Genomic DNA, 24,326 nt, shown 5'->3' on the forward strand with positions numbered 1-24,326 from the left:
TTTTTACATTGGCCAGACTGCAAATGCATTCTGCTACCTGAATGAGGGCAGGGCCTTAATGAAATCCTAGTCCTTCTGAATAGATATGGACAGATGACTTAGTAAAAATCAAATGACAAAAATAAAATTAAAATGATACAAGAGCAAGGCCAAAATAAGCATTATTTGCTCACTTTTTCCTGATTAGAACTATAGTTATAAAAGAACTGATGGACATAAATACACTGTTTTTGTTTTTTGGGGGGGTTTCTTTTGGCCATGCCTGAGGCACATGCAAGTTCCCAGGCCAAGGAATGAACCCACAACACAGCAGTGACCAGAGCCACTGCAGTGGCAACACCAGATCCTTAACCCACTGTGCCACCAGAGAATTCCATAAATGTGCTCTTTTTGACCCATGATAGAGGAAGCAACAAAGAGGATGATTACTAAAATAAGAAGGAAGAGACATTTGATGCCAGTGCAAATGTGGACCAAGCATAATATTTGGAAGATGAGTTTTTGCAGATCTTTTGCATGTTTGCCTTGCAATATATATGTGTGCATATAGCATATCATGTGTGTGTGTATATATATATATATATATATATATATTTCAAAGATGTAGCATTTTAGGAGTTGCTCATAAAACTTCATAATACATTTCTCTTTTAGCTACAGTATACAATAAACCAAATAACTATTTTCTTTTCCATTTTGAACTGAATGCAAGTGAGCTGGCAGACAGCAAGATCGGACACGTTTCCACAAAGGAAAGTGTATGTCACCCAGATTCCAGAGAGGAGTCTGCAAAGACGGAGAGTGTCGATCAGAAAGAACTATGATTAAGGACACTATCAGTTTTACCTCATGTTTCCACCTTAGTTCTTGTAATAGTTCTGAAGCAATTTTGAAAAATGGAGGGAAGGTAAAGGAGAATATTACTGGAAGCTTCCAGTGCCTATGTTCTGGAAAAATGTGCATTAATATCTTTAGGATGCACACACATTCAGTAGCCGAACTGTCGACAATAGCCTGGTAACCTACTTCTCTCTGTCTTGACCAACAGTTTGTGGCTCACCCCAACTGCCAGCAGCAGCTCTTGACAATCTGGTACGAGAATCTCTCAGGCCTGCGGGAACAGACGGTAGCTATCAAGTGTCTGGTGGTGCTGGTCGTGGCCTTGGGCCTTCCGTTCCTTGCCATCGGCTACTGGATCGCACCTTGCAGCAGGGTACTGGCTTTTCCACCCCCATTTCCTCTGTGGTTGGTGTACTGTGTCCTTTGAGGATGAAAAAAGGAAAAAGCTTCCTACTTAAGGCCCTTATCAGTTTTACCCTGAATGTTAATTGACTCAAGAACACGAATTCTGCTTTTTAATGACTGGATCAGTTCAAATAGGGATGAAAAAGGATTTTGGTACTAGTGGGATAGATCATATTTGCAGGCATATCATACTTAGGCTTTTAAGGGAAAATCCCCATGGTAGGCAGGAGGAAAAGCTGCTTAAGAGAAGTAGCACTTGTGCTGGTTCTATTGCCAGTTTAATAAATAGAGAGTCCACGGGGCTGGCCTATGGAAGGGAACAGTCTGACAGCAGTGGTTCCAAGAAACAGCCTGAGAAATGAAAGGGCAGCTGGGTTGAACCTGTCAAAGAGACCCAAGGCTGAGTGAATAAACAAATTGTGAGCAGTGATGTTATCAAGTCTTCAAGACAGTGCATGTCAGGTTCCCCCAGCCCTTTGTGCCTTTAGGAGATTCTGAAAAATAGAGAATTTGGGTTTGGGGCCTTGGGTTTTTTTAGATTGTTTATCTATTTGGTTTTGCTAGAATTACTTGGTTCACTACCTTTATCCCTCTCTCAACTTGATCTGTATCCAGTCAATTCACTTGTGCCTAAAAGATCCTCTGAGCGAGATGTGGAAAGGAATAGGAGTCATGCTAACAGAATCTGTCTTAGGTTAAGAAAGGGCACTGCCAGCGAGAAGAAGCAGTTCTGAGATCCTTTAATCCTGTTTTTATGTTCCAAAATCTGGTTCGGTTTAAATCAAAGGTGGTTTCAGGCAAAATGAGTCAAGGCCACTCACAACTGACCCTGGAAATCCTTCATCTCTGGTGTAGCCGTCTTCCCTGGCACAGGCCCCCCTCCGCAGGCCTGTGCTGTGTGAAAAGATTCATCCATCTCACTTCACTGTTGAGCTGCCCATGCAATTTAAGGCAGAAAAGATTGTCATTTTGATCAATTTTGATGACTCAACTAAGTTCCTTTGTTATGTATCATGGAAAAGTACCATAAGATTCTGATAATACATGAACACTAAAGTCCTAAAACTATAAATAAGGGGAGAGCATGCATTTAAAGCAAAAATCATATCCTACCCAAATAATTTCCCTTTCTGGGGCAAATGAGTTGGAAAGTTCAGGTTTATATGTGTTTGTCTCTTAGGGCAGCTTCCTCAGTTAAAACATGTCAGGTCTGAAGTAGGCATCTTGAAGTCCATTCTTTTTTCTCTTCACTTGGAAAAAGGCAGTTAATGATGTGCTGGAACTCTGCCCAGCTAAGAAGACAAAGGAGGGAACTGAGTCATTTCTGGAGCCCACATTTATACCTGCCATATACCACTTTCCTCTCGTGAAAAGTTAACATAGCAAGAATTCTTCACATGTCTCATTTTTAAGATAAGCATGCTGGCTTTTTTTTCCCCCCCATGTTATTTAAGATTAGCTTTAGGAGAAACAGACTTGAAAACTCCCTCCACATCACTGTGGGCTGTGGACGAGCTACCCCAGTGTGCCCTCTCTACAGCACAGTGATATATAAAAGTGTGGTTTATTTTTCTGTGTCTAATAAGGCGACTGTGACATTTGTCTGTGTGCATTCATGTGCAATCCCAGAAATGCTTGACATTCTTTGGTTATTTGTTGACATTAAATTAAGGTTCTGGACATAACAAAAACATTTGTTTGAAGTTACAGTCTCTTAAATGCGAACCTTGGTACTTCTTCAGGTCACAGACAGAGTCTGAAAGTAGGGTCTGAGTATGCAGAATAGAGAACTTAGAATGTACCTAATGCTTAGACTACAGAAGAATTGTTTTTCATTTCTACTAGAACATAGGGCTTTTAAGGACATGATATCACATGGGATTTAAAAAGAGTTACCTTAAAATCATTATAGACTGAACTTTAAGAATGCTTTTGTACTATTTATATGATTTTACAAACCCAGGGACGATTTTTAATTGTTAACCTACTTAGAGTTTTTAATTATTATGTATCTCTCTGCTCTGATTGGATAGTAACAGATAAAATATTTACTTGATTATAGTATTTTCTGTTTTTTTTATATCATGTGAAGTACAAATTGATTTTGGAATATTTAGAAGTGAGAACAAAAATTTATTTCTCTGGCAGTAAGTTTTTCATAGTCTTCCAGGGGTTGTCATGTGCTATGGACACCTCATAACATTTCAATTATAAATGAATGAGTCTACAAATTCATCATAACATTTCAGTTGTAAAGAATTACGCATGACAAATTTGGAGTTTCTTTTCCTAGACTCTAAAATCCTTGACATTGCATAGTCTTTCATTTAAAAATAAGAATAACCTGTATATGCCTTGTGATTTCCAGAAGTGCATCTGTTAATGAAGACAGATTGGATATTGATAAACAATGAAATTTGAAGGCTTCTTAAATTATTCTTGGAGGAAGCATCCCTTAAGAGGAGTAATTTTCACAATGAATAGCTCTTTAGAAACAGAAGCAGAATTTTGAGAATGTTCTCATTTCATTTCTTTTTTTCTATCCTGTATAGTAATCTTCATATGCGGAAGCCAGATTCTCTAAAGTAAAAGTTTTCTTTTCTTTTCTTTTCTTTTCTTTTTTTTTTTTTTGCCTTATGACAGCTGGGGAAAGTTCTACGGAGTCCTTTTATGAAGTTTGTGGCACATGCTGCTTCTTTCATCATCTTCCTAGGCCTGCTTGTGTTCAATGCCTCAGACAGATTTGAAGGCATCACCACGTTGCCAAATATCACTGTTATTGACTATCCCAAACAGATCTTCAGGGTGAAAACCACCCAGTTCACATGGACGGAAATGCTAATTATGGTCTGGGTTCTCGGTAAGCCTTTTATGTCTTTTAATTTTTACCAAAAATAATGTCAGTGTAACGACTGCCATTTTATATTTATCTTATTTTTAATGATTTTTATTTTTTCCGTTATAGTTGGTTCACAGTGTTCTCCATTTTCTATGTAAAATGCAATTGTCGGAGTTCCCATCGTGGCTCAGCAGTTAACGAATCTGACTAGCATCCATGAGGAATGCGGGTTCGATCCCTGGCCTGCTCAGTTTGTTAAGGATCTGGCATTGCCGTGAGCTGTGGTGTAGGTTGCAGGCAGAGCTGGGATCCCATGTTGCTGTGGCTGTGGTGTAGGTCAGCGGTTACAGCTCTGATTGGACCCCTAACCTGGGAACCTCTATATGCCTCGGGTGCAGCCCTGAAGAGACCCTGAAATAAATAAATAAATAAAATGAAATTATCCATTATATGGTGACAACATCACCACTGCAAGATGAATAGCAGGTGATCAAGTAATTTGGCAGCTTGATAGTGCTGAAAGGTATCCCTTAACAGGAAAACTAAAGTTTTCAAGAATAACATGAGCTTAATTATAAATATACCATGTTTCAGAAATTGGACTTCAGTTATTGAATAAAATACACTTTTAAAAATGTGACTCACTGTGATGATCAAGTATTTATTTGAAATGCTTCCGAAATAACCCAGTGTCTATTAACTGATGTTTAAAAAACTTTCATTGCTTTAGTTCCAGAGGGGTTTTTTTAAGGAGTTTCCATTTTCAGAATGTTTGCTACTTCACTTCACAATAGCTCATTTTGAATAGCTATGTTAAAGCAAAAATTCTAAGTGATATGAAAAAAAAAGAACATTGGAACCAGTTTATCTAAGGGTCACTAATTCAAAGTCATTTTTATATATTCAGCCTATTTCACCCAGCGTGTTTCTTGGTATTTTCACAGTTCTTGAATTAATGGGTCATTTCTTCCCTTCATTCACTCCTGGGATCTCAACCTGGGTCAAGTAATTATTTTATTAATTTGATTTTGAGCCATTACATTTCTTTTAAAAAATCTGTAATGTTTTCCCCTTACATAGTCAGGACAAGTAGTTGGAATTTTTTGCTCTTCCTCTCAGAACGGCATTTTCTGCTTTCAGTTTCTTCATCATGTCTTAGGGCCTCCTACATAAGGTTTCTTCTTTTTCCAGTGACATTCCTTCAGCATGAGGCTGAAATGAGGATAGAGGGTAGAGGAGTAAAGTAAATGTCCTGGATGACTGGGAAATGGTTCTTGTTAAAAGTCTGTGGTTAGAGTTCTCTCATGTTGCAGTGGGCTAAGGATCCTGTGTCATCACTGCAGCGGGCTGAGGGCACTGCTATGGCATGGGTTTGAACCCTGGCCTGGGAACTTCCACATGCCAGAGCATGGGAAAAAAAAAAAAAAAAAAACTAGAGTTCCCATCGTGGCTCAGTGGAAATGAACCTAACATCCATGAGGACGCATGTTTGATCCCTGGTCTCGATCAGTGGGTTAAGGATCCAGCAGTGAGCTGTGGTGCAGGTCACAGACGTGGCTTGGATCTGGCCTTGCTGTAGCTGCTGGTCAGCAGCTACAGCTCCAATTTAACCCCAGCCTGGGAACCTCCATATGCCATGCATGTGGCCCTAAAAAGACAAAAAAAAAAAAAAAAAAAAAAAAGGAAAGAATCTATAGTAAGTTTCTCAATAAGGGGCTTTTTCCTCCAGTAATCACCATGATTTAATAATTAACCATTGTAATTTCATAAAGACGAATTTTCTCCTCTCCTCCAAATATTTCACTTGACCTGAAGAGTCTTCCCTGCTTATTTCCTCCCCCCGCCCCTTCTGCTCCACCCCTATAAAAGTAGCATGGTTTCTGCTGCCACATGCAGAACTATATTTCACTGAAATCTAACTTGGTGGAGTGAATCATTCCTTCAGACAAAGCCTCATCTTCCATTAGCAGCCAGGAGCCTCTGTGAGCTTTGGCCATCCTTTACAGTCCCTGGTGACATGATTTACATGGGGAGCTTTTTATAGGTGGAGACTCTTGGTGGATGAGACGATAGTCTCTCGGTCCAGGCTCTAAAATCTCATCTGTCATCTGTGTGTCTTGTGACAGGAATGATGTGGTCTGAGTGCAAGGAGCTCTGGCTGGAAGGACCCAGGGAATACATTTTGCAGTTGTGGAATGTCCTAGACTTCGGAATGCTCTCCATCTTCATCGCGGCTTTCACGGCCAGATTCCTGGCTTTCCTTCAGGCAACAAAGGCACAGCAGTATGTGGACAGTTATGTCCAAGAGAGTGACCTCAGTGAAGTTACACTTCCACCAGAGATACAGTATTTCACTTATGGTGAGTCCTTAGCTGCACAATCCTTGTATGCTTTAGGAAGGGTATCGGAACCACGTTTTAGAAGGAAATACTTCATACATAGTATGTTTAGGATGAGATGCATGTTGAATTTCTAGAGACAGTGGAGAGAGCATGAGCTTCAGAGCTGTATAAAACTGGATGCATAGCAAAGCACTGACTCTCCCTTGCTCTGTGACTTTGTTCAAATTAGTTTACTTCTCTGTGCCTTTGTTTTCATATCTCTAAAAAGGAGCTACTGCAAGGTGGGAGAAAGTTACCTTTAAGCCTAACAACGTAATTACTTTAAATATTTTTAGAACATGAAATTGTATCAATTGGGGGGAAATAGCTTGATAAGCTGCTTGATGTGGAAGATGAGTCCCTGAGAGCCTGGGTTGGAGGAGATAAAATAATAAAAGGTGCTACACTGTTCTATAGGTGAAGTGAACAAAAATTTTTGCAGAGGCAAGAAGTAGGCACTAAAGCGACCATCAGAATGTAAGCTTTGCCAAAAGGACAGAAATGCTGCAGAGGATGTTGTGCTCCTCCTCTGGGCGACTTGCGTGGGGCTCACACAAGACTCTCGAGAGTGAGGAGCAGGAGAACCAGGGACATCCTCGGTGAGGATGCTGATGGCCTCCTTCCCACAGCAAACCCATTGAAGCAATGTTCGCCTCCCTTCCCTAGAGGCCAAACTGGGGAACTGCAATTTAAGAGCTACAAAATCTTAAACCTGGAAAAGACTTTAGCAACTATTGTCTCTCTCATTTTACAGATAAGGAAACTCAGGCACAGAGTTTAAATGCCTTTCGATTGTGAAGAATAACTCCTTTTTTTTGTTTTTTATTTGTTTTTTGATTTTTAGGGCTACACCTGAGGCAAATGGAAGTTCCCAGGTTAGGGGTTGAATTGGAGCTACAGCTACCAGCCTCCACCACAGCCGCAGCAATGCATGATCTGAGCTGCGTCTGTGACCTACACCACAGCTCACGGCAATGCCAGATCCTTAACGCACTGAGCGAGGCCAGGGATTGAACCTATATCCTCATGGATACTAGTCGGGTTCGTTACACTGAGCCATGACGGGAACTCTCAACACCTATTTATTTACATTTACTCATGTCTGTCTAATGACTATCATCTGGAGGAAAATTTGTGAATCTAGGCTTCATTCCTTATTATGAATTCAATCAAGTTTTTAACCTAAATCTTGGTTTCTGCATCTCTAAAAAAAATGAATGGTAGCCTCAGATCCGCCGGGTCATTGAAAGCACAGTGTCTGATACATATTAAACATCCAATAAATGTTAATTTTTGTTGTTGTAAATGTCTACAGTGCATCCATCCTTTTGGGAGTGACCCAGTTCATACAGAACTAACCACTTAGTGTTTCAGTGATCTTCCAGGGAAATGAATATCCAATAGTCTGCTTACTGAACTTACCAAGTGACCTTGAAAGGGGTATTAGGTGTCCTCATTTAGACTCTGTCTCCAAGATTTTTGCACCCTCAACAGCATTTTACACTTTCCAGGAACCAGCTATATTGCTTAGACATCACATTGACAGCAGCATTGTGATTCAGTGACATTCTCACTTCTTGTAATATGACATTTTACTTATGCAAACTGCTAGTTGAATTAGCTTCACCATGAAGTACAGAGAAGATTTGTGCCAGCTGAGCCCACAGGATGATAACATAGCTAGCTGGTCAGTAAGTCTGGTAAGTGAGAGGACAAATTCACCAAGCTGTTTTCTCATCCTGGATACAGTCTGTATCTAATGAAGTGTTTTCACCTCTTTCTTCCTCCTTTGTGCTTTTTGCTACTTCTGTTCAATGCGAAGTCATCTCTGTGTTTTTATAATATTTCCTCTGTTAAAAGAAACCATATCAATGTAGAATTCATATGTTTTGGGTTTAACATGAAAAATCATGCCTGGATAGTAGAGTAGTTTGAGTTCTCTTTTGGCGCAGTGGGTTAAGGATCTGGCATTGTCACTGCAACAGCTTGGGTCACTGCTGTGGCAGGGGTTTGATTCCTGGCCCAGAAAATTCCACATGATGTGAGTGCAGCCAAAAAAAATGTATATGAAATGTAGAGTAGATTCAAGGGAGATAATAACCACCTTCCTACAAGACAGAGTCTACTTAAGGTATTTTGCATAGTTAGCAATGATCAGGAAGTTCCAGTTTTAATCTCTCTCTCCTTTCTTGTAGCCCGAGATAAATGGCTTCCTTCTGACCCTCAAATCATATCTGAGGGCCTCTATGCCATAGCTGTTGTGCTCAGCTTTTCTCGGATTGCCTACATCCTCCCGGCGAATGAGAGCTTCGGCCCCTTGCAGATCTCTCTTGGAAGGACTGTGAAGGACATATTCAAGTTCATGGTCCTCTTTATTATGGTGTTTCTTGCCTTTATGATTGGCATGTTCATACTGTATTCTTACTACCTTGGGGCTAAAGTAAATGCTGCTTTTACCACGTAAGTAAAACATTTTACCCAAAAAAGTATGATGAAGGGAAGTTCTAACATGTCTAGATGAAGCACAAAAAATTTTTTGAACGATTGTAATAAAGTTGCTTTTAAGAGCAGAAAAAAAATCCATTGAAAACAGTGCTTAAAATAACAAATGCTGGCAAGGATGTGGGGAAAAGGGAATCTTTGTACACTGTTGGTGGGAATGTAGCTTGGTGCAGCCACTGTGGGAAACAGTGTGGAGGTTCATCAAAAAACCAAAAATAGAACTACCATATAACCCAGCAATTCCAGTCCTGGGTATACACCTGAAAAAAAATAAAAGCACTAATTTCAAAAGATACCTGTACCCCAATATTCATAGATGGATTATTTATATTTGCCAAGATATGGAAGCAGCCCAGGTGTCCATCAACAGATGAATGGATACAGAAGATGTGGGATATATATACACACACACACACATATATAAAAAACATTCCAAAATATAATATGGAATATTATTCACCATAAAAAAGAACAAAATTTTGCTATTTGCGGCAACATGGATGGACTTGGAGGGGCCATTCTGCTAAGTGAAATAAATCAGACAGAGGAAGACAAATACTGAGTGATATCACTTATATGTGGAATCTAAATACAATAAACTAGTGACTATAACAAAAAACAAGCAGACTCACATATATAAAGAGCAAACTAGTGGTTACCTGAGGGGGATAGAGGGATAGTATATGGGAGGGGGAATGGGGAGCACAAACTGTTGGGTGTAAGGTGGGCTCAAGGATGTGTTGTACAGCACGGGGAATACAACCAATATTTGGTAATAACTGTAAATGGAGTGTAATCTTTAAAAAATGTGTAAAATTTTTTAATTGTATAAAAAACTTAAATAAAAATAGTGCTTCAGATAGAATAGCCTAGTGGTCATCAGTGGGGAGAGGAAAGTGAGGGAGGCAGGGCAGGGGTAGGGAATTAAGAGGTAGAAACTACTGTGTATGAAATAAATAAGCTATAAAGATGTATTGTACAGTACAGGGAATATAGCCAGTAGTTTGTAATAGCTATAAATGGAGTACACACCTGAAACATATAATGTTGTACATCAGCTATACCGCAAAAAAAAAAAAAAAGTTAAAGGATGGAGAAAAAAAAAAAACAAAACCACAAAAAACCCCCAGTGCTTATGTGTGATTATAAAGGCTCCAAAGGCTCAACTCTTTTTAAGTTTAGTGAATGTTTGACCACAGGATGGATCGAAATTCGGTAAAATCCTATACAAAACTGGCTATTTTAGGGGACTTGGGTAACAAATGTTTAATACTGGATGTCTCTTACATTATGTATGACATTAAATTTAGTTTCATCATGTTGCAGCCATTACTATTATTTCAGAAAGGAAGCATCAGCCTTTATTTGAACGTATCATTAATCAGTTCAGGGAGCTGAGGAAGAGGAAATTCTAGCTAAGTGTTGTGCAGCCCCTCATGCAGGAGTAATCCCTCCTTCCTAGGGTCATACTACCCGGCCCTGGGGGCTCCCTGTGCCCACAGAGTCTTCCTCCATGAAGCTTACTTAGTCTCCGCTCTTTCTGTCCCCTCAGCGTGGAGGGGTCCGCTCCACCCTTTGCTGCTCAGTGGTCAGAAGCCCTCCCTGCCTCCCCCAGTACCCCTTGTTCCCTCCGATACCACATCTGGAAACAAACCGGACCTCCAATACGTTCCCTGTAGACTAGAATATCAAACCCTTCCAGGCATCTAAATTGTTTTGAAATGAATTTTTCCAAATGGTTATCATAGAGCAGATTGTAGGAGTGAAAGAAAACTGAAACTCACTTTATTGTAATGTAAAAAAAATCTATTTGAACCCAGTGGGGGAAGAACAGAGAGAACCTGCACACACACAGTACCCACCCTTGATTCCATGAGAGCTCCTTTTATACACCACGAGGTCTTCACTGCTTTGTGTGAGGACCCTGCAGCAGGATACAATGGAAAGAACATAGGCGGGGAAATCAGGCCGACCTGGATGTGATGCATGTCTGATATTTTTCTAGCTGTGGTCTGTGGTTACTTAACATTTCTCAGTGTTAGTTTCCTGCTTTTTAAAATAAGTGCAGTAAGGTTTGAATCAGGTCATTGTGAGGTTTAAGGAAGATAATTTACCTGGAGCCTCTTGCCCACAGTAGGAGCTCAGGAACCACCGGTGTCCCTCCTTTTCATTATTCCCCTCTCCCTGCATGGATAGATCCTTGACAATCTGTATTCCCCAAACTAGAACCGGGAAGTTTTGCAAAGGAGCAAGAGGGAGTGGAAGAATTTTGTGTTACTATTAACAGCAGGGACAAAGAAGCTCTACTTTTTCTTAGTCGTCCCTTTAGCATCTATGCTATAACATCACACAATCAATGTTTCATAGCAGAGAGTAACTCTGTAGGAACTGGAACTTTTCTATTCAACCCTCTATCCCCAGGATCTAGCACAATTTCAAGGATTAATAGATGGCCCATCAGTAATTGTTGAATGAATGGATGAATAAACTAGTGTTAAAACCTACAAATCTACAGAATTGTTTAGAATCTGTTATAACAAATCAAAAAAAAAAAAAAGTACTGTTTTCTTAAGTCTTCCTTTGAAAACAAGGGCTTACTTTTGAACCCTCCTTTGTAATGGAATTCTAAATGTGTAATTGTTTAAGGATTATTCTCATGGTTCACCGATCAGTGATTACCACTTGGTTATATGACAAAACCAGCCAAATTCGGTTGCATAGCTCACTTAAGGGATAAACGTAGGTAATTAGTCTGGTGAAGGCTTAAGTGCTAATTGCTGTGATAGAAGAATCAGGAAGTAAATTATGTCAATTAAGGGAAAAGAATAGGAGTCTTTCATTCTGTTGCCTTCTCTTCGCTTCCACCTCAGTATGGCTTTTAGGTAAGTAATATACACTTGTAGCGAAAAACTCATGTAGAGCCATATCTGCAGTGAAAAACCTGTCCTCTTCCTTAGCCTTGGACCCCTGTCTCTTAGTTGTCCTTAGTTCCAGAGGCAATGGTTTCTTTTGAATTGTTTCAGAGATATTTTTGGCACAAACAGGAATATAAGTATTTGGAATTCCCTGGTGGCTCAGTGGGTTAAGTATCCAGCATTGCCACTCCTGTGGTGCAAGTTCTGTCCCTGGCCTGGGAACTTCCTCATGCCATGGACACAGCCAAAAACAAAACAAGACAAAACAAAAAAAGACCCTAATAAGAATATAAGTGTTTGTGTCCCCTCTTTTTTTATTCAAATGGTAGACTCTATTTCAAACTTGCTACATCTTGTTTTTTTGCTAGTAATATATCTTGGATATCATTTATTTAAACACATAAAACTAGATCTGTGCATTTTTTTTCCCCAGCAGCTGCATAACAATTCATTTATAGATGTACCAGAATTATTTACCCACTCTCCTGTTGATGGATATTTTGGTAGTTTGCATTCTTCCCTCCTGCCATGCTGCAAGGAATAAGTTTGTACATAGCTTTTTTGAAGTAGGTATGTAATTTTAATCCCGACCTTATTCTACTCTAGAAAACCTGATTTAAATTTCTAAACCTCTTACAAAATCAAACCCTAAACTTCATCCTTCTAAGAGAAAGGAATGGGTATCAGGACATGACTTCAGCTTTCCCCTGCTGAGTTCAGAGAATTTTCACTTGATAATAACTGACAAAAAAAGCTAGACATGGGCCTATTTAATCACCAGTTCCTAAAGACCTGAGAGAATAATTTCTATTAAATATTATAATGAAATAATTACATTTGGTGTGTTATGATACTTTACGATGGCATTTTACATCTGTGCAGTATTCAGACCCTAACTTGTTTTTACTTTTGACTTTTTAATAATGAAAACTTTATTTACTGTGTACCTTATTCTTTCAACAGTGTAGAAGAAAGTTTCAAGACTTTGTTTTGGTCAATATTTGGCTTGTCTGAAGTGACTTCCGTTGTGCTCAAATATGATCACAAATTCATAGAGAATATTGGATATGTTCTTTATGGAATATACAACGTAACTATGGTGGTCGTTTTACTCAACATGCTCATTGCTATGATTAATAGCTCATATCAAGAAATTGAGGTAAACCCACTTTCTACCCACAGTGTCTACCCTTGCCTTCCCTTTCTGACAGCACACTGCATCTGCTTTTGTGCCCTGTGGTGGAGCTCCAGCTCATGTAAACAAAGAGGCATAGACCCAAGCAGCGCGTGGGCCTTTCTCTGTGTTTTCCGTCTGGATTGATGGTAATACACCTTCCAGCTTCTAGGAGCACATTAGGGGTCCCCCTGAATTACCATCACTCTGCCTTTTCTCCGGGTATATTGCTGAAGTTTTGTTTTGTTTGTTTCTAGGACCGCCCCCACAGCATATGGAGGTTCCCAGGCTAGGGGTCCAATTGGAACCGCAGCCGCTGGCCTACTCCAGGGCTCATGGCAATGCTGGACCCTTAACCCACTGAGCAAGGCCAGGGATCAAACCCGCAACCTCACGGTTCCTAGTCGAATTCCTTTCTGCTGAACCATCATGGGAGCTCCATTGCTGAAGTTTTGAAATTAGTGGCTGAAAGTATTGTCTGAAGGGAAATCATTCTCTCCGAGGCTAGGCCAGCCAATCATCTGAAAGATCCCAGTAGAGGAATTACTAGACATCTAGCAAACACTGATGGTGTTCTTTACGTGGTCAGAGTTTTTAGTATTCTAGAAGTCACTTTACTTTTTGTTTTGGATTGGGCTTGGTTTGGCACCTTTCTTCATCATTGCATATATTTTCTTATGTCCTATTTAAGGTGCATGATCTTGTTAGTGCTTTATTGTTTGTCAAGTCCACAGAGTCTCTGTGTCTTAGAAACACCTGAGACGGTGTTCTCAAAGCAAAGGTTGGGTCCTCCAGAAATGGGAACTATCGTCTCTGAATACCTGCATGGGAGTGGTAAAGGCAGACTGGACAGTGGGAAATGACTGCATCCACTTCGTCCCCGCCCCCACCCCCCAGAGACCAGCTGCTTTTCACATCTTCTCTCCATTCTTTTTTTTTTTTTCTTTTCTGTCTTTTTGTCTTTTTATCTTTTTAGAGCCATACCTTCGGCACATGGAGGTTCCCAGGCTAGGGGGTCCAACTGGAGCTGTAGCCGCCAGCCTACTCCACAGCCACAGCCACGCGTGATCTGAACTGTGTCTGTGACCAACACCACAGCTCACAGCAAGGCCAGATCCTTAACCCACTGAGCGAGGCCAGGGATGGAACCCACAAGCTCATGGTTCCTAGTTGCATTCCTTTCCTCTGTGCCACAATGGGAACTCCCTCTTCTCTCCATTCTTTCTGTCAGGGGGCAGCACTGGGGAGAAAAGGGGACTAGGCCACTGAAACACCGAAACTCCAGGTGCAATTCATCTGAATGCTGTTACCTTTCCTTTGTCCTTGGAGTATAATGTGCTGTATCAACAACCTGGCTTGGATGAGTAGTGGGGAATTGTTGTTGAATATGCAGAATTGGAGGGGGTGTGGAGGGAAGGAAAAATCAATCTTTTCATCTTTCCTTGACCCTGACTTTTTCTTGTACTTTTGCTTTGTTTTTAGATGGGGGACAGGAAATTCTGTTTAAATTTCAATGGATACAGGCATATGGAAGAGAATAATTTAAAAATGAGTATCAGGAGTTCCCATTGTGGCTCAGTGGGTTAAGAACCCAACTAGTGTCCATGAGAATGTAGATTCAATCCCTAGCCTTGCTCAGGAGATTAAGGATCCGGCATTGCTGCAAACTATGGCATAGGTCACAGATACAGCTTGGATCGGGCATGGCTATGGCATAGGCTGGCTGGGGCTGGGGCCAGCAGCTGCAGCTCTGATTCAACTCCTAACCTGGGAACTTCCATATGCTGCAAGTTTGGCCCTTAAAAATAGATAAATAAATATCATAAAAGTGATACTTAGAATTTTATGCAAGCCAGTAGAGATTCTATACAGATAAATGTGTATATACCACTTTTCCCTTTTAAAAGCATCATTTAGATTCCTTGTAAGACTCTAATGGAATCATTGACTAGAGTGTTTAGTTTTTAAAATCAGCTGTTACTTTTTTTTTCTATTTTTATGACACAGGATGACAGTGACGTAGAATGGAAATTTGCACGCTCAAAACTTTGGTTATCTTATTTTGATGATGGAAAGACATTACCTCCACCTTTCAGTCTAGTTCCTAGTCCAAAGTCATTTGTTTATTTCATCATGAGGATTATTAACTTTTCCAAATGCAGAAGGAGAAGGCTACAGAAGGATATAGAAATGGGAATGGGTAACTCAAAGTCCAGGGTAGGTATCGAAAACTTACTGAGACCTGAAGAAAATGTTTTGTCTTTCTCCTTGTCTTTTGATGTGTGTTTCAGTAATTTTTATGTGTGAACTTAGAGGATGTTGAAAGTAACTGTCCATTCCATAATCTTTCATAGACTAATACTTAATATCTTCATAATGTTTCAGTAAGTCACTTAGTCTATGCCTTGCTTTTGGTCAATTTCATGTAAACTACCAAATTAAAAATAAACCAGCAAAAAACTTCTTTAATTTTTTAAAAGTAAATAGAAAAGTTATTATTAGAAAACACTGGATTTTTTGTGTGTGTGTTCCATGCTTCTCAACTGTATTCTGAAGTTAAATAGTTCTGACCTCACATTTTTCCCTTAGTTGTTCACCAACACATTCTTATTTGTAGAAACAGTTTATTAGGCTAAATAATCTTTTTTTCCTTTAATATTATAAAATTGACACAGGCTTAATAGCACCCTCAAATATTAACCCATGAATACGCCCCTTTATAAATAATCAAGAATTGTTGGTTTTTGAGTTGTCCTGGTTGAGTCATACTTTGATTTTAACAAAGATGAGTTTCATGCTAGCACTTTACTATCATGAACTTAATTTTCAAAGATAGAATTGGTATAAGAGACAGAAGGATGGGCAGAACTTCAAATAATAGGGAGAGAAACAGGAGCAAATGTATGGGGTTAAAATATAAATTTTGCCTAAAGTTGTGAAAATGATCTGTAGCTATAATAGCCTGGGAGCTCACAAGATAGCAATAGTTACCTATCTATTATAACTATCTACAACTATTTATACTTATTTCCATAAAGTGCATATTTTTTCTCATTTTATGCTGGGGTAAAGGATTGAATTAGCACAATTTAATTTCTCACTTTTTAAAAGAGATGTGCATTTCCAAGATTTGTAATACCCAGCACCTTATACTTTAGGAAGATAGCCTTTTAAACCTTGTTTGACCCGGATATGGGCTCTTAAGACAGCGTTGGCCTTGACACCCCATGATTTCAAGTAATATCTCATTGTGTACAGTGAGAAGCAGTGTAATATAAGGAAGATAGACTTGGTGTTAGACCTGGATTGGAATTCTGTCCTAAGGCTTGTTAGAAAATAACATGGTTAAAATCACTTCATTACTCTGAGCCTTAATTGTCTCATCTGAAAGAGACAAGACTTTGTAGGGTTTTATTGTGAGGATGATATGAGATGTACAAAATGCCAGCCTCAACAAATATCAGTGCCCTTCCTCATTCACAGTTTATAAAGTGCTTTGCTGTACATTTGAACCTCATGCAATGCTGTGAGGTAGGTATTATTATTATGACCTTTTTATAGATAAGGCAACTGAAGCCATTAAAATAACTCACTGATGCAAGGTCACGGGAGCTTGCCAGTATGGGGTAGTTGTGGAATTCTTGTTTTTCAGCATCAGAGGCCTGACTCTTTCTGCTCCACCTGGCTGCCTCCTGCTTAGCGGCTGTGGCTCTGGCATGGTTACTGCCCCATGTACTTCCCATGGGCTGTGTTTTCAGCCTTAGCTTAGCTGGTCCCTTAATGGGGTTGGGCTCTAATTGCCATCCTGGGCAACTCCCGCTATAGCTGAGATGGACTTTGTGTTGAAGTTGCTTTGTTTTTTTCGGGATTGATTATCATTCTCTGAGGCTTTATTATTTAAAAAGGACGTTGTTCAAACACAGGAACTCATATCTCCTGCACCTCACACCTGTAACTTTTCTTTCTGTAGGCAACGGGTTTCACTGATTTCTGACTTTCCTGACATTGTCATAATGTAGAAGAGAAACACTAAACAGGTTGAGAAGAGCACATTCTGATGACTTGTTACCTAGACCCCTGTGAAAGGAAGGAAAGGAAAGGAAAGGAAAAAGGCAACTTGCTCATAGGGATTTGAGAGGAGCAGATGTGCTCCATTTAGGCGGTCCTCTCCTGCCAATCTTTCACTGACAGGAAGAAAAGCTTTCCTCAGAGGGGCTGTTGGAAACAGGCGGAAGACTGAGCACTGACCACTCAGGAGCCTTGCTGCTCAGCTTGCCAGTTTCCCCGTATCTGGTTAAACACTGCCATTTTGATTCTATTTTTAAAATTGTGCACGGAGCTCTTTTCAGCTCTTTAATATTATTAATATTCATAGATACTTTCTGTGTAGTGAATTGAGTAAAAATTTGGAGAAATTACATGTTTCTGGTTTTTTTAGAAGACAGGAAAAGCTTTAACGTTTGCAGCTAACCTCGGTCAACACTGACCTCTAGTGGCCAATAGGAAAGTTAACCTTGTTAGCCAAGGTTTTCTCCAGCCACAATTGAAAGACAAAATCAGGCCGACTTTTGCCTATCAGTGCCACCTTCTTCCTCCCTAGTATCCTGTACCTTTCTGAGTAATGATGGTGGGAAGAAAGGTGGTGGGGTGAATACATAGTTTTGTATAAATGTCCCTTCCTTTGAATTACACCTTAATAGGTAACAGCAAATACAATGCAGACCCCACTCACATATGGGAAGGGTAGACAGTAAAAACGTTCTCCTTCTGTTTTCTGTTCCTACCCACTCAAAAGTGAAACCTTAAAAAAGAGAAAAGAAAATCAAAATTTTTTGGAATATTCTCTCCAAAGTGGTGAACCTGGCACAGTATAACACCAAGATATTTAGGAAGATGTGTTATTTTGGCTGATGTTTTAGAATTACAAAACACCAGATGATACCACCTGAACTTGTAGTGTTTCTGCTTAAGTGGAGGAGAGGAACGCAGGCCCAGGAGCAGTCAGAGTTGCTTCTGTGCATCTTCTCCTTCTAGATGCCATGAAGATGTTTTAATAAAGTATATAAGGACCCCAGGAACAATTATGTTTAGCATAAGCCAACTTTTAAAAATATTTTTTTCCACTAAACAGTTCTATTACAGTACATCTTGCTAACATTTTAATCATCATGAGCATGTTGCTCATGTTAGTATTTGCCTTTGGAAATAATATGAAGTCACTCGTAAAACTCAGCTTCCACAAAATGTCCCTCAGAAATGTTGACTTCAGAAATGTTAGCCAAGAGGATAAAGTAGATTATATTATGCTTTCCAAATAAATGTATTCTAATTTACTAGGTTAATTGTATTTTTTCCTAGTTAAACCTCTTCACTCAGTCTAACTCAAGAGTTTTTGAATCACACAGTTTTAACAGCATTCTCAATCAGCCAACACGTTATCAGGTAAGCATTCATTAGACATATTTCTTTGTCTATATGTAGTTGCTCATATGTGTCTGTGTTTGTGTGTATGTGAAGGGTGAGTAGAATTATATTTTTAAGATGTGCTATGAGGGCAGAATAGAACAGAGAAAATGATACTTAGTTGGAGGGAAATTTTGAAATCAGACTCCAAGTTCTTCATTTTTTGTTATTTTGGTTTTGGTTGAGGAAGAAGAGTTCCTTTTGTGATCTTGAAAGCAAAGTGTTGCCACAATTTCCAAAGAACACTTTCATGTACCTTGAGCTGGAGAAAGCACTGAGAGCTATGACGTCTGGGAAAATAATGCTCTCACAGTAAAAAAAAGAAAACAAAAAACAAAACAAAAAACCAAAAAAAAAACCTGGTACATTTCTCCAGATAATCTGTTTCTCAGATGGAATCTTGGGCTACACTGTTGCATCAGTACTGCTTTAAAATATCTGTTACGTTTGGATATTGGATGTGACATTTCAACACTATTTTTTAACACAGAGGAGGTCGTAGCCCTTCCCATCTGGTTGATCATTTTGACTACCAAATCTTTAGATTTCTGATGAGTACAAAATCACAAGAATGAGGATCAAAGAATTTGTAATGTATGGTAATGTCATTTAATGGATATAGTCTTCTTCATAGGATTTTCTCGGAAGCAGCAAACTATGCAAAATTGCTTCATGTACTGATTGTCAAAGTCTTACTTTGTAATGGTTACATTATATTCCATTATATGGTTGTATTTCATTTATCAGCCCTCTATTGATAGAAATAGAGGATATTGCCAATGTTTAGCAAGCAATACTGCAGTAAGTGACCTTGTATACATAATATTTGTAATGTGCAAATCTACAGAATTGTCTGGTTAAAGTATATATGCATTTTAATTTTTTAGCTATTATCAAACTGATTTTGATGGAGCTTATACCAATTTATATTCTTAACAATAAATGTACGAGAGTGCCCATTTCCTCCTTAATTCACCAATGGTATGTTACCAAAAGTCTTTGTCTTGGTCAAATTGATGGGCGACAAGAGTACCACAGTGTAGTTTTACTTTGCATTCTTCATAATGAGTGAATTTGACCATCTTTTTATGTTTAGTGTTCTATGTGCTTAAGACCTAATACTTTTCTTGATAGGCTCTTTGTAATTAGGAATTCTTTTAAGAATTAAGGAATTAATTCTTTTAAGAACTAAGAATTATTTTAAGAAAATCAGCCCTCTGGAGTTCCCATCGTGTGCAGCGGAAATGAAACTGACTAGGAACCATGAGGTTGTGGGTTCCATCCCCGGCTTTGCTCAGTGGATTAAGGATCCTGTGTTGCCGTGATCAGCGTTGCTGTGAGCTGTGGTATAGGTCGAAGATGTGGATCAGATCCTGTGTTGCTGTAGCTGTGGTGTAGGCCAGCAGCTGTATGTCTCATTGGACCCCTAGCCTGGGAACCTCCATATTTTTTGCCCTAAAAAGCAAAAAAAAGAAAAAATAATATCAGCCCTTTGCCTGTATTTTGAGTTGAAAAATTTCCCCCCAGTTTGCTGCGTGTCTTTAAAATTTATGGATATTTTTTCCCCAACTTTTAAAATATTTGTTTAGTCAAATTTACAAAATTTTTAGGGCTTCAGATTTTGTGTCCTGTTTCAAAAGCTCCTCTCCCATATGTGGATATTTAAGAAATTTTTTATCCAAATTTCCCTTGGTACTCTCATGGATTCACTTTTTACATGATAATATTTAATCTGTATAGAACACATTTTGAGGATTTTCCATCATGGCTCAGTGGTTTAAGAACCTGACATAGTGTCCATGAGGTTGCAGGTTCAATCTCTGGCCTCGCTTGGTGGGTTAAGGGTCTGGTGTTGCTGCAAGCTGAGGCATAGGTCTCAGATGCAGCTTGGATCTGGCCTTGCTTTGGCTGTGATGTAGGCCTGCAGCTGCAGCTCTGATTCTACCCTGGCCCAGAAACTTACATATGCTGCAGGTGCAGCCCTAAAAAGAAAAAAAAAAAGAACATATATTGATGCAAAGTGTAGGTGGTAATCCATTTTTTTCCCATATGATTATATAGCTGGGTGTGTTAAATAATTTATCTTTTCTATTATTTTAAAATGTCACCTGCATCATTTACTGAATTCCCATGTCTACTTCAATTTATTTCTTGACTTTCAATATGCTCTAGAACCACATTATTTTAATTATTATAGTTTAAAAGAAAATCAAACAAAATACACAGACACGCATATGTATATCCTTACTTCAAGACTCCTATTTTGCATAATTTTCCTGGTTATTCTTTCTCATTTGTTTTTCTATTGAAATTTTAGAGACAGCTTCTCTAGTTTGCAAAATATTCTGCTGATATTTCTATTTTGTTTGTGTTAAGTAGAACTGACATCTTTATAACATTGTGTCTTCCTTTTCAAGAACATTATGTACCTTTCCATTTGCTCAGATCTTCATTGGTGTACTTAGTTTAGTTTTATTTTATTTTATTTATTTTTTTGCTTTTCAGGGCTGCACCTGCGGCATAGGAAAATTCCCAGGGGAGGGGTCAAATCAGAGCTACAGCTGCCAGGTTATGCCACAGCCACAGCAAGATCAGAGCCAGTGTCTGCAGCCTACACCACAGCTCACAGTAATGCCAGATCCTTAACCCACTGAATGAGGCCAGGGATTGAACTGGCATCCTTATGGATACTAGTTGGATTTGTTTCTGCTGTGCCACAATGGGAACTCCCTTTAGTAACATTTTAAAGTAGACCTCAGGGTCTTTGTTTATATTAGTTAGGATTAAGTTTGGTACAAATCATATAAAACCACCAAATACCAACCACTAAGTAGCTAAGAGAATATAGAAATGTGTTTCTCTCTCTTCTTCAGGAATCCAGGAGGTGATCATTCCAGGACTGGTATGATACCTGCCAGTGTCAGGGGCTCAGGCTGTTTCTATCATGTTATTCTATTATGATTTGCTTTCATTCTAACATGATCTCATGGTCCAAGAAAGCTACTGGAGCTCTGGCTGTTTGTTTGTTTTTTGTTTTTTGTTTTTTTTTTAGCCTTCCTAAATAGAGTCAGAAAGTGATAGGGAAGAAAGATACCTTCTTCTTATAAGGATCTTCTGTAGTTAAACAACTTAACTGCAGTGAAAGCTGGGAAATAAGTCTAATTCCTAGTGGCCATGTGCTGAGCTAAAAAAAACAGGGAAGAGGATTGGCAGGTTCCGCAGGAGTAGATTATATTATTTGTCTTGGCGCTTTACACATACTTGAATCTGTTATTTGATATAAGTTTCAGGTTTTACCTTTTGACCCTCCAGCTCTAAAATATGAAAAAATATCAATGTGTTTAAACATTACCATTTTTCTCCTCCTCCTCCCAGCTTTTGCTAGTTAAATCATTAAAACTGTAGAAGAGGAAGGAAAAAAAAAAAAAAAACTTTTCCTCTGCCCATTAAGTTTGGGGTCTGGGGCCTATGAATTAAACTGACAACAGTCAGATTAGTAGGAAGAAAAAAAAAAAACAGAGTTTATTTATTGTAATTATGCAAATTAGAAACACATGGGAGAACTCAGTGAGGAGTAACTCAATGGGGTAGTTAGAATTTGGGGATTGTATACCATTCTCAAAAGGGTGATAAATTTGTGGAGAAGTGACAAGACAAAGGAAAAGAGGGTTGGGCTCCTAGGGGTGGTAAACTGTGGGAAGGTGAATCTCTGGGGAGACTCATGAAGATTGGGGTTACTGTGGTAAATTTGTGTGCAGACTCACCTCTAAGCCAGCTTTCAGTTTCCAGTGATGACGGTTGTTTTCGTCCTCTTGGTACAGGAGAGGGGAAAGGAAAGACCTTCACAAAGGGAAGTTCCTGTCCTGCTTTTACACAGGTGGAAGGAAGACAGTGAGCTCTTTCTGTGTTCTCTGCTTCTTCATTGCCTTCAGCTCAAAACAATCCTTATATCAAGGCAAGATATTTGGGGGTGACATTTTCCAATCCCCTTCCCTACCTTGTAGGGTTGTAAACCCACATTTGCTTTAGTTTTCGCCCCATGATTAGAGTTAGCCCTCACCACCAGTCTTTGCCATAATTTTCCATTAATCTCTTTGTCAGGTGAAGTTTGTCTTCCTCCACTTCCTTCAAAAAGCCTTCATGAGAACTGTGTTCTCCAAGGTTTTTCATGTGCCCTAAACTGTTTTCTATTTTCTGCACATTTATACCGACTAGCAGGAAAATTCTTAGATACAACTTTATTTTCTTGATTTATTTGTAAACATTGCTGAACTGCACCTAGAATGGAATGTTGATTTGGAAATGTTTGAGACCGGCCTAATGGCTCTTCTCAGATAGTTTATCTGAGATGTTGATATGAGTGTATCAAATTTTCGTTCTTTTAAATCTCGTACCTTGCTGTTGATTGTTCTGTCGGTGGAGCTGCATGAATTTTTCCTGGCACAGAGTAAGTCCTCTCAATGTGTACATTAAGTCTTCTTTTATTTCCGAATAATTTTCTTGAATTGTACTTTGAAATATTTCTTCTGTTTCACTATGTTGGGTCTCTTCTTCAGTGATACCAATTAATGCCTGCTGAATCTTTTTTTTTCTCTATGCCTTTTGAATTTTTCCTCCAGTTCTCTCTTGTGGCTCCTTTTTTCTCATACTATATTTTATTCCTGTCTATCTCTATGTGCTGCTTCAAATATATCTTTCATTTCTGGATGATTTTAACTTTTTTCTTCCTACCCTTCTTGAGATTTTACAACTTTTATTTCCTCCTTTGTCTTGCCGTAATTTTCTTGACCTTTTGTGCTCTTATTTCAAAGACATGATCAGTTCACATTTTTGGAAGATTATATTTCAAGAATCATATTATGTGTTTTCATCTTTTCCTTAACATTTTTCTAGTGAGTGTTCATTATTTGCTATTTGTTTTATCCTCTTCTTTGGCCACATCTGCAGCATGTGGAAGTTCCTGTGGCAGGGATCGAATCTACACAAACTGCACCACAGCTGCAGCAATGCTGGATCCTTAATCAGCTGCATGTTTTAATTCTTTTTTTTTTCCTTGAACTATCTTAGTATAGATGTTCTGTAGATTCCTGAGTATAACTCAGTTTTTTTTAATCTTAAGCAACTTTATTATTAGTATCTAGGACTTATGCACCAGATACTGTGCTAGCTTTTACATGTGTTTTGTTTTTGTTCTGGGGTTTTATTTATTTATTTATTTTTTCATTAAAGTATAGTTGATTTACAGTATTGTGCCAATTACTATTACTCAGTTTTGAATGAAGTAGGTTATTCTTGGACTAACTGCCTTCAGGAGGTTAGTGTGGGTTCAGAGAATTCCAGGGCCTCATTCCAGGCTACTAGGAATTTGCCTTTAGGCACAGGGTTGTATATGTAAATTCCATTTATTCTTTTTTTTTTTTTTTTTTTTTTTTGTCTTTTTGCCTTTTCTTGGGCCGCTCCCGTGGCATATGGGACGTTCCCAGGCTAGGGGTCGAATCGGAGCTGTAGCTGCCAGCCTATGCCAGAGCCACAGCAACGCGGGATCTGAGCCGTGTCTGCGACCTACACCACAGCTCACGGCAACGCCGGATCATCAACCCACTGAGCAAGGGCAGGGATCAAACCCGCAACCTCATGGCTCCTAGTCGGATTCATCAACCACTTCGCCACGATGGGAACTCCCTCCATTTATTCTTTATTTGCCCTCATCAAAAATAGCACCACAGGATTGTTCACAAGGCAGGCTCTCCCTCTCCACCTCACTGACAGAGTATTTCTAGCAAACATGGCTTTTATTTATAATTTCT

The 24,326-nt window shown here is 39.1% G+C and overlaps 1 protein-coding gene across 14 annotated transcripts in view; it reads left to right on the plus strand.

Moving 5' to 3' along the window:
* The window catches only part of TRPC3 (transient receptor potential cation channel subfamily C member 3), a 77,638-nt gene that overhangs the window by 36,265 nt on the left and 17,047 nt on the right, over positions 1–24,326 (plus strand). For 10 of the 14 annotated variants that reach the window (XM_084970976.1, XM_084970978.1, XM_084970973.1 and 7 more), the window contains 7 exon segments: positions 1,049–1,213; positions 3,889–4,105; positions 6,211–6,444; positions 8,661–8,925; positions 12,846–13,041; positions 15,064–15,273; positions 18,415–18,498. In XM_084970976.1, the coding sequence (XP_084827102.1) occupies positions 1,049–1,213; positions 3,889–4,105; positions 6,211–6,444; positions 8,661–8,925; positions 12,846–13,041; positions 15,064–15,273; positions 18,415–18,498 (1,371 nt within the window). 14 annotated transcript variants of the gene reach the window in all.

The sequence above is a fragment of the Sus scrofa genome, chromosome 8, assembly GCF_054392235.1.
Source record: "Sus scrofa isolate SSC_HxYL_T2T_F1_AM1 chromosome 8, Sscrofa_HxYL_maternal_Yorkshire_Landrace_v2.0, whole genome shotgun sequence".
Taxonomy (NCBI): domain Eukaryota; kingdom Metazoa; phylum Chordata; class Mammalia; order Artiodactyla; family Suidae; genus Sus; species Sus scrofa.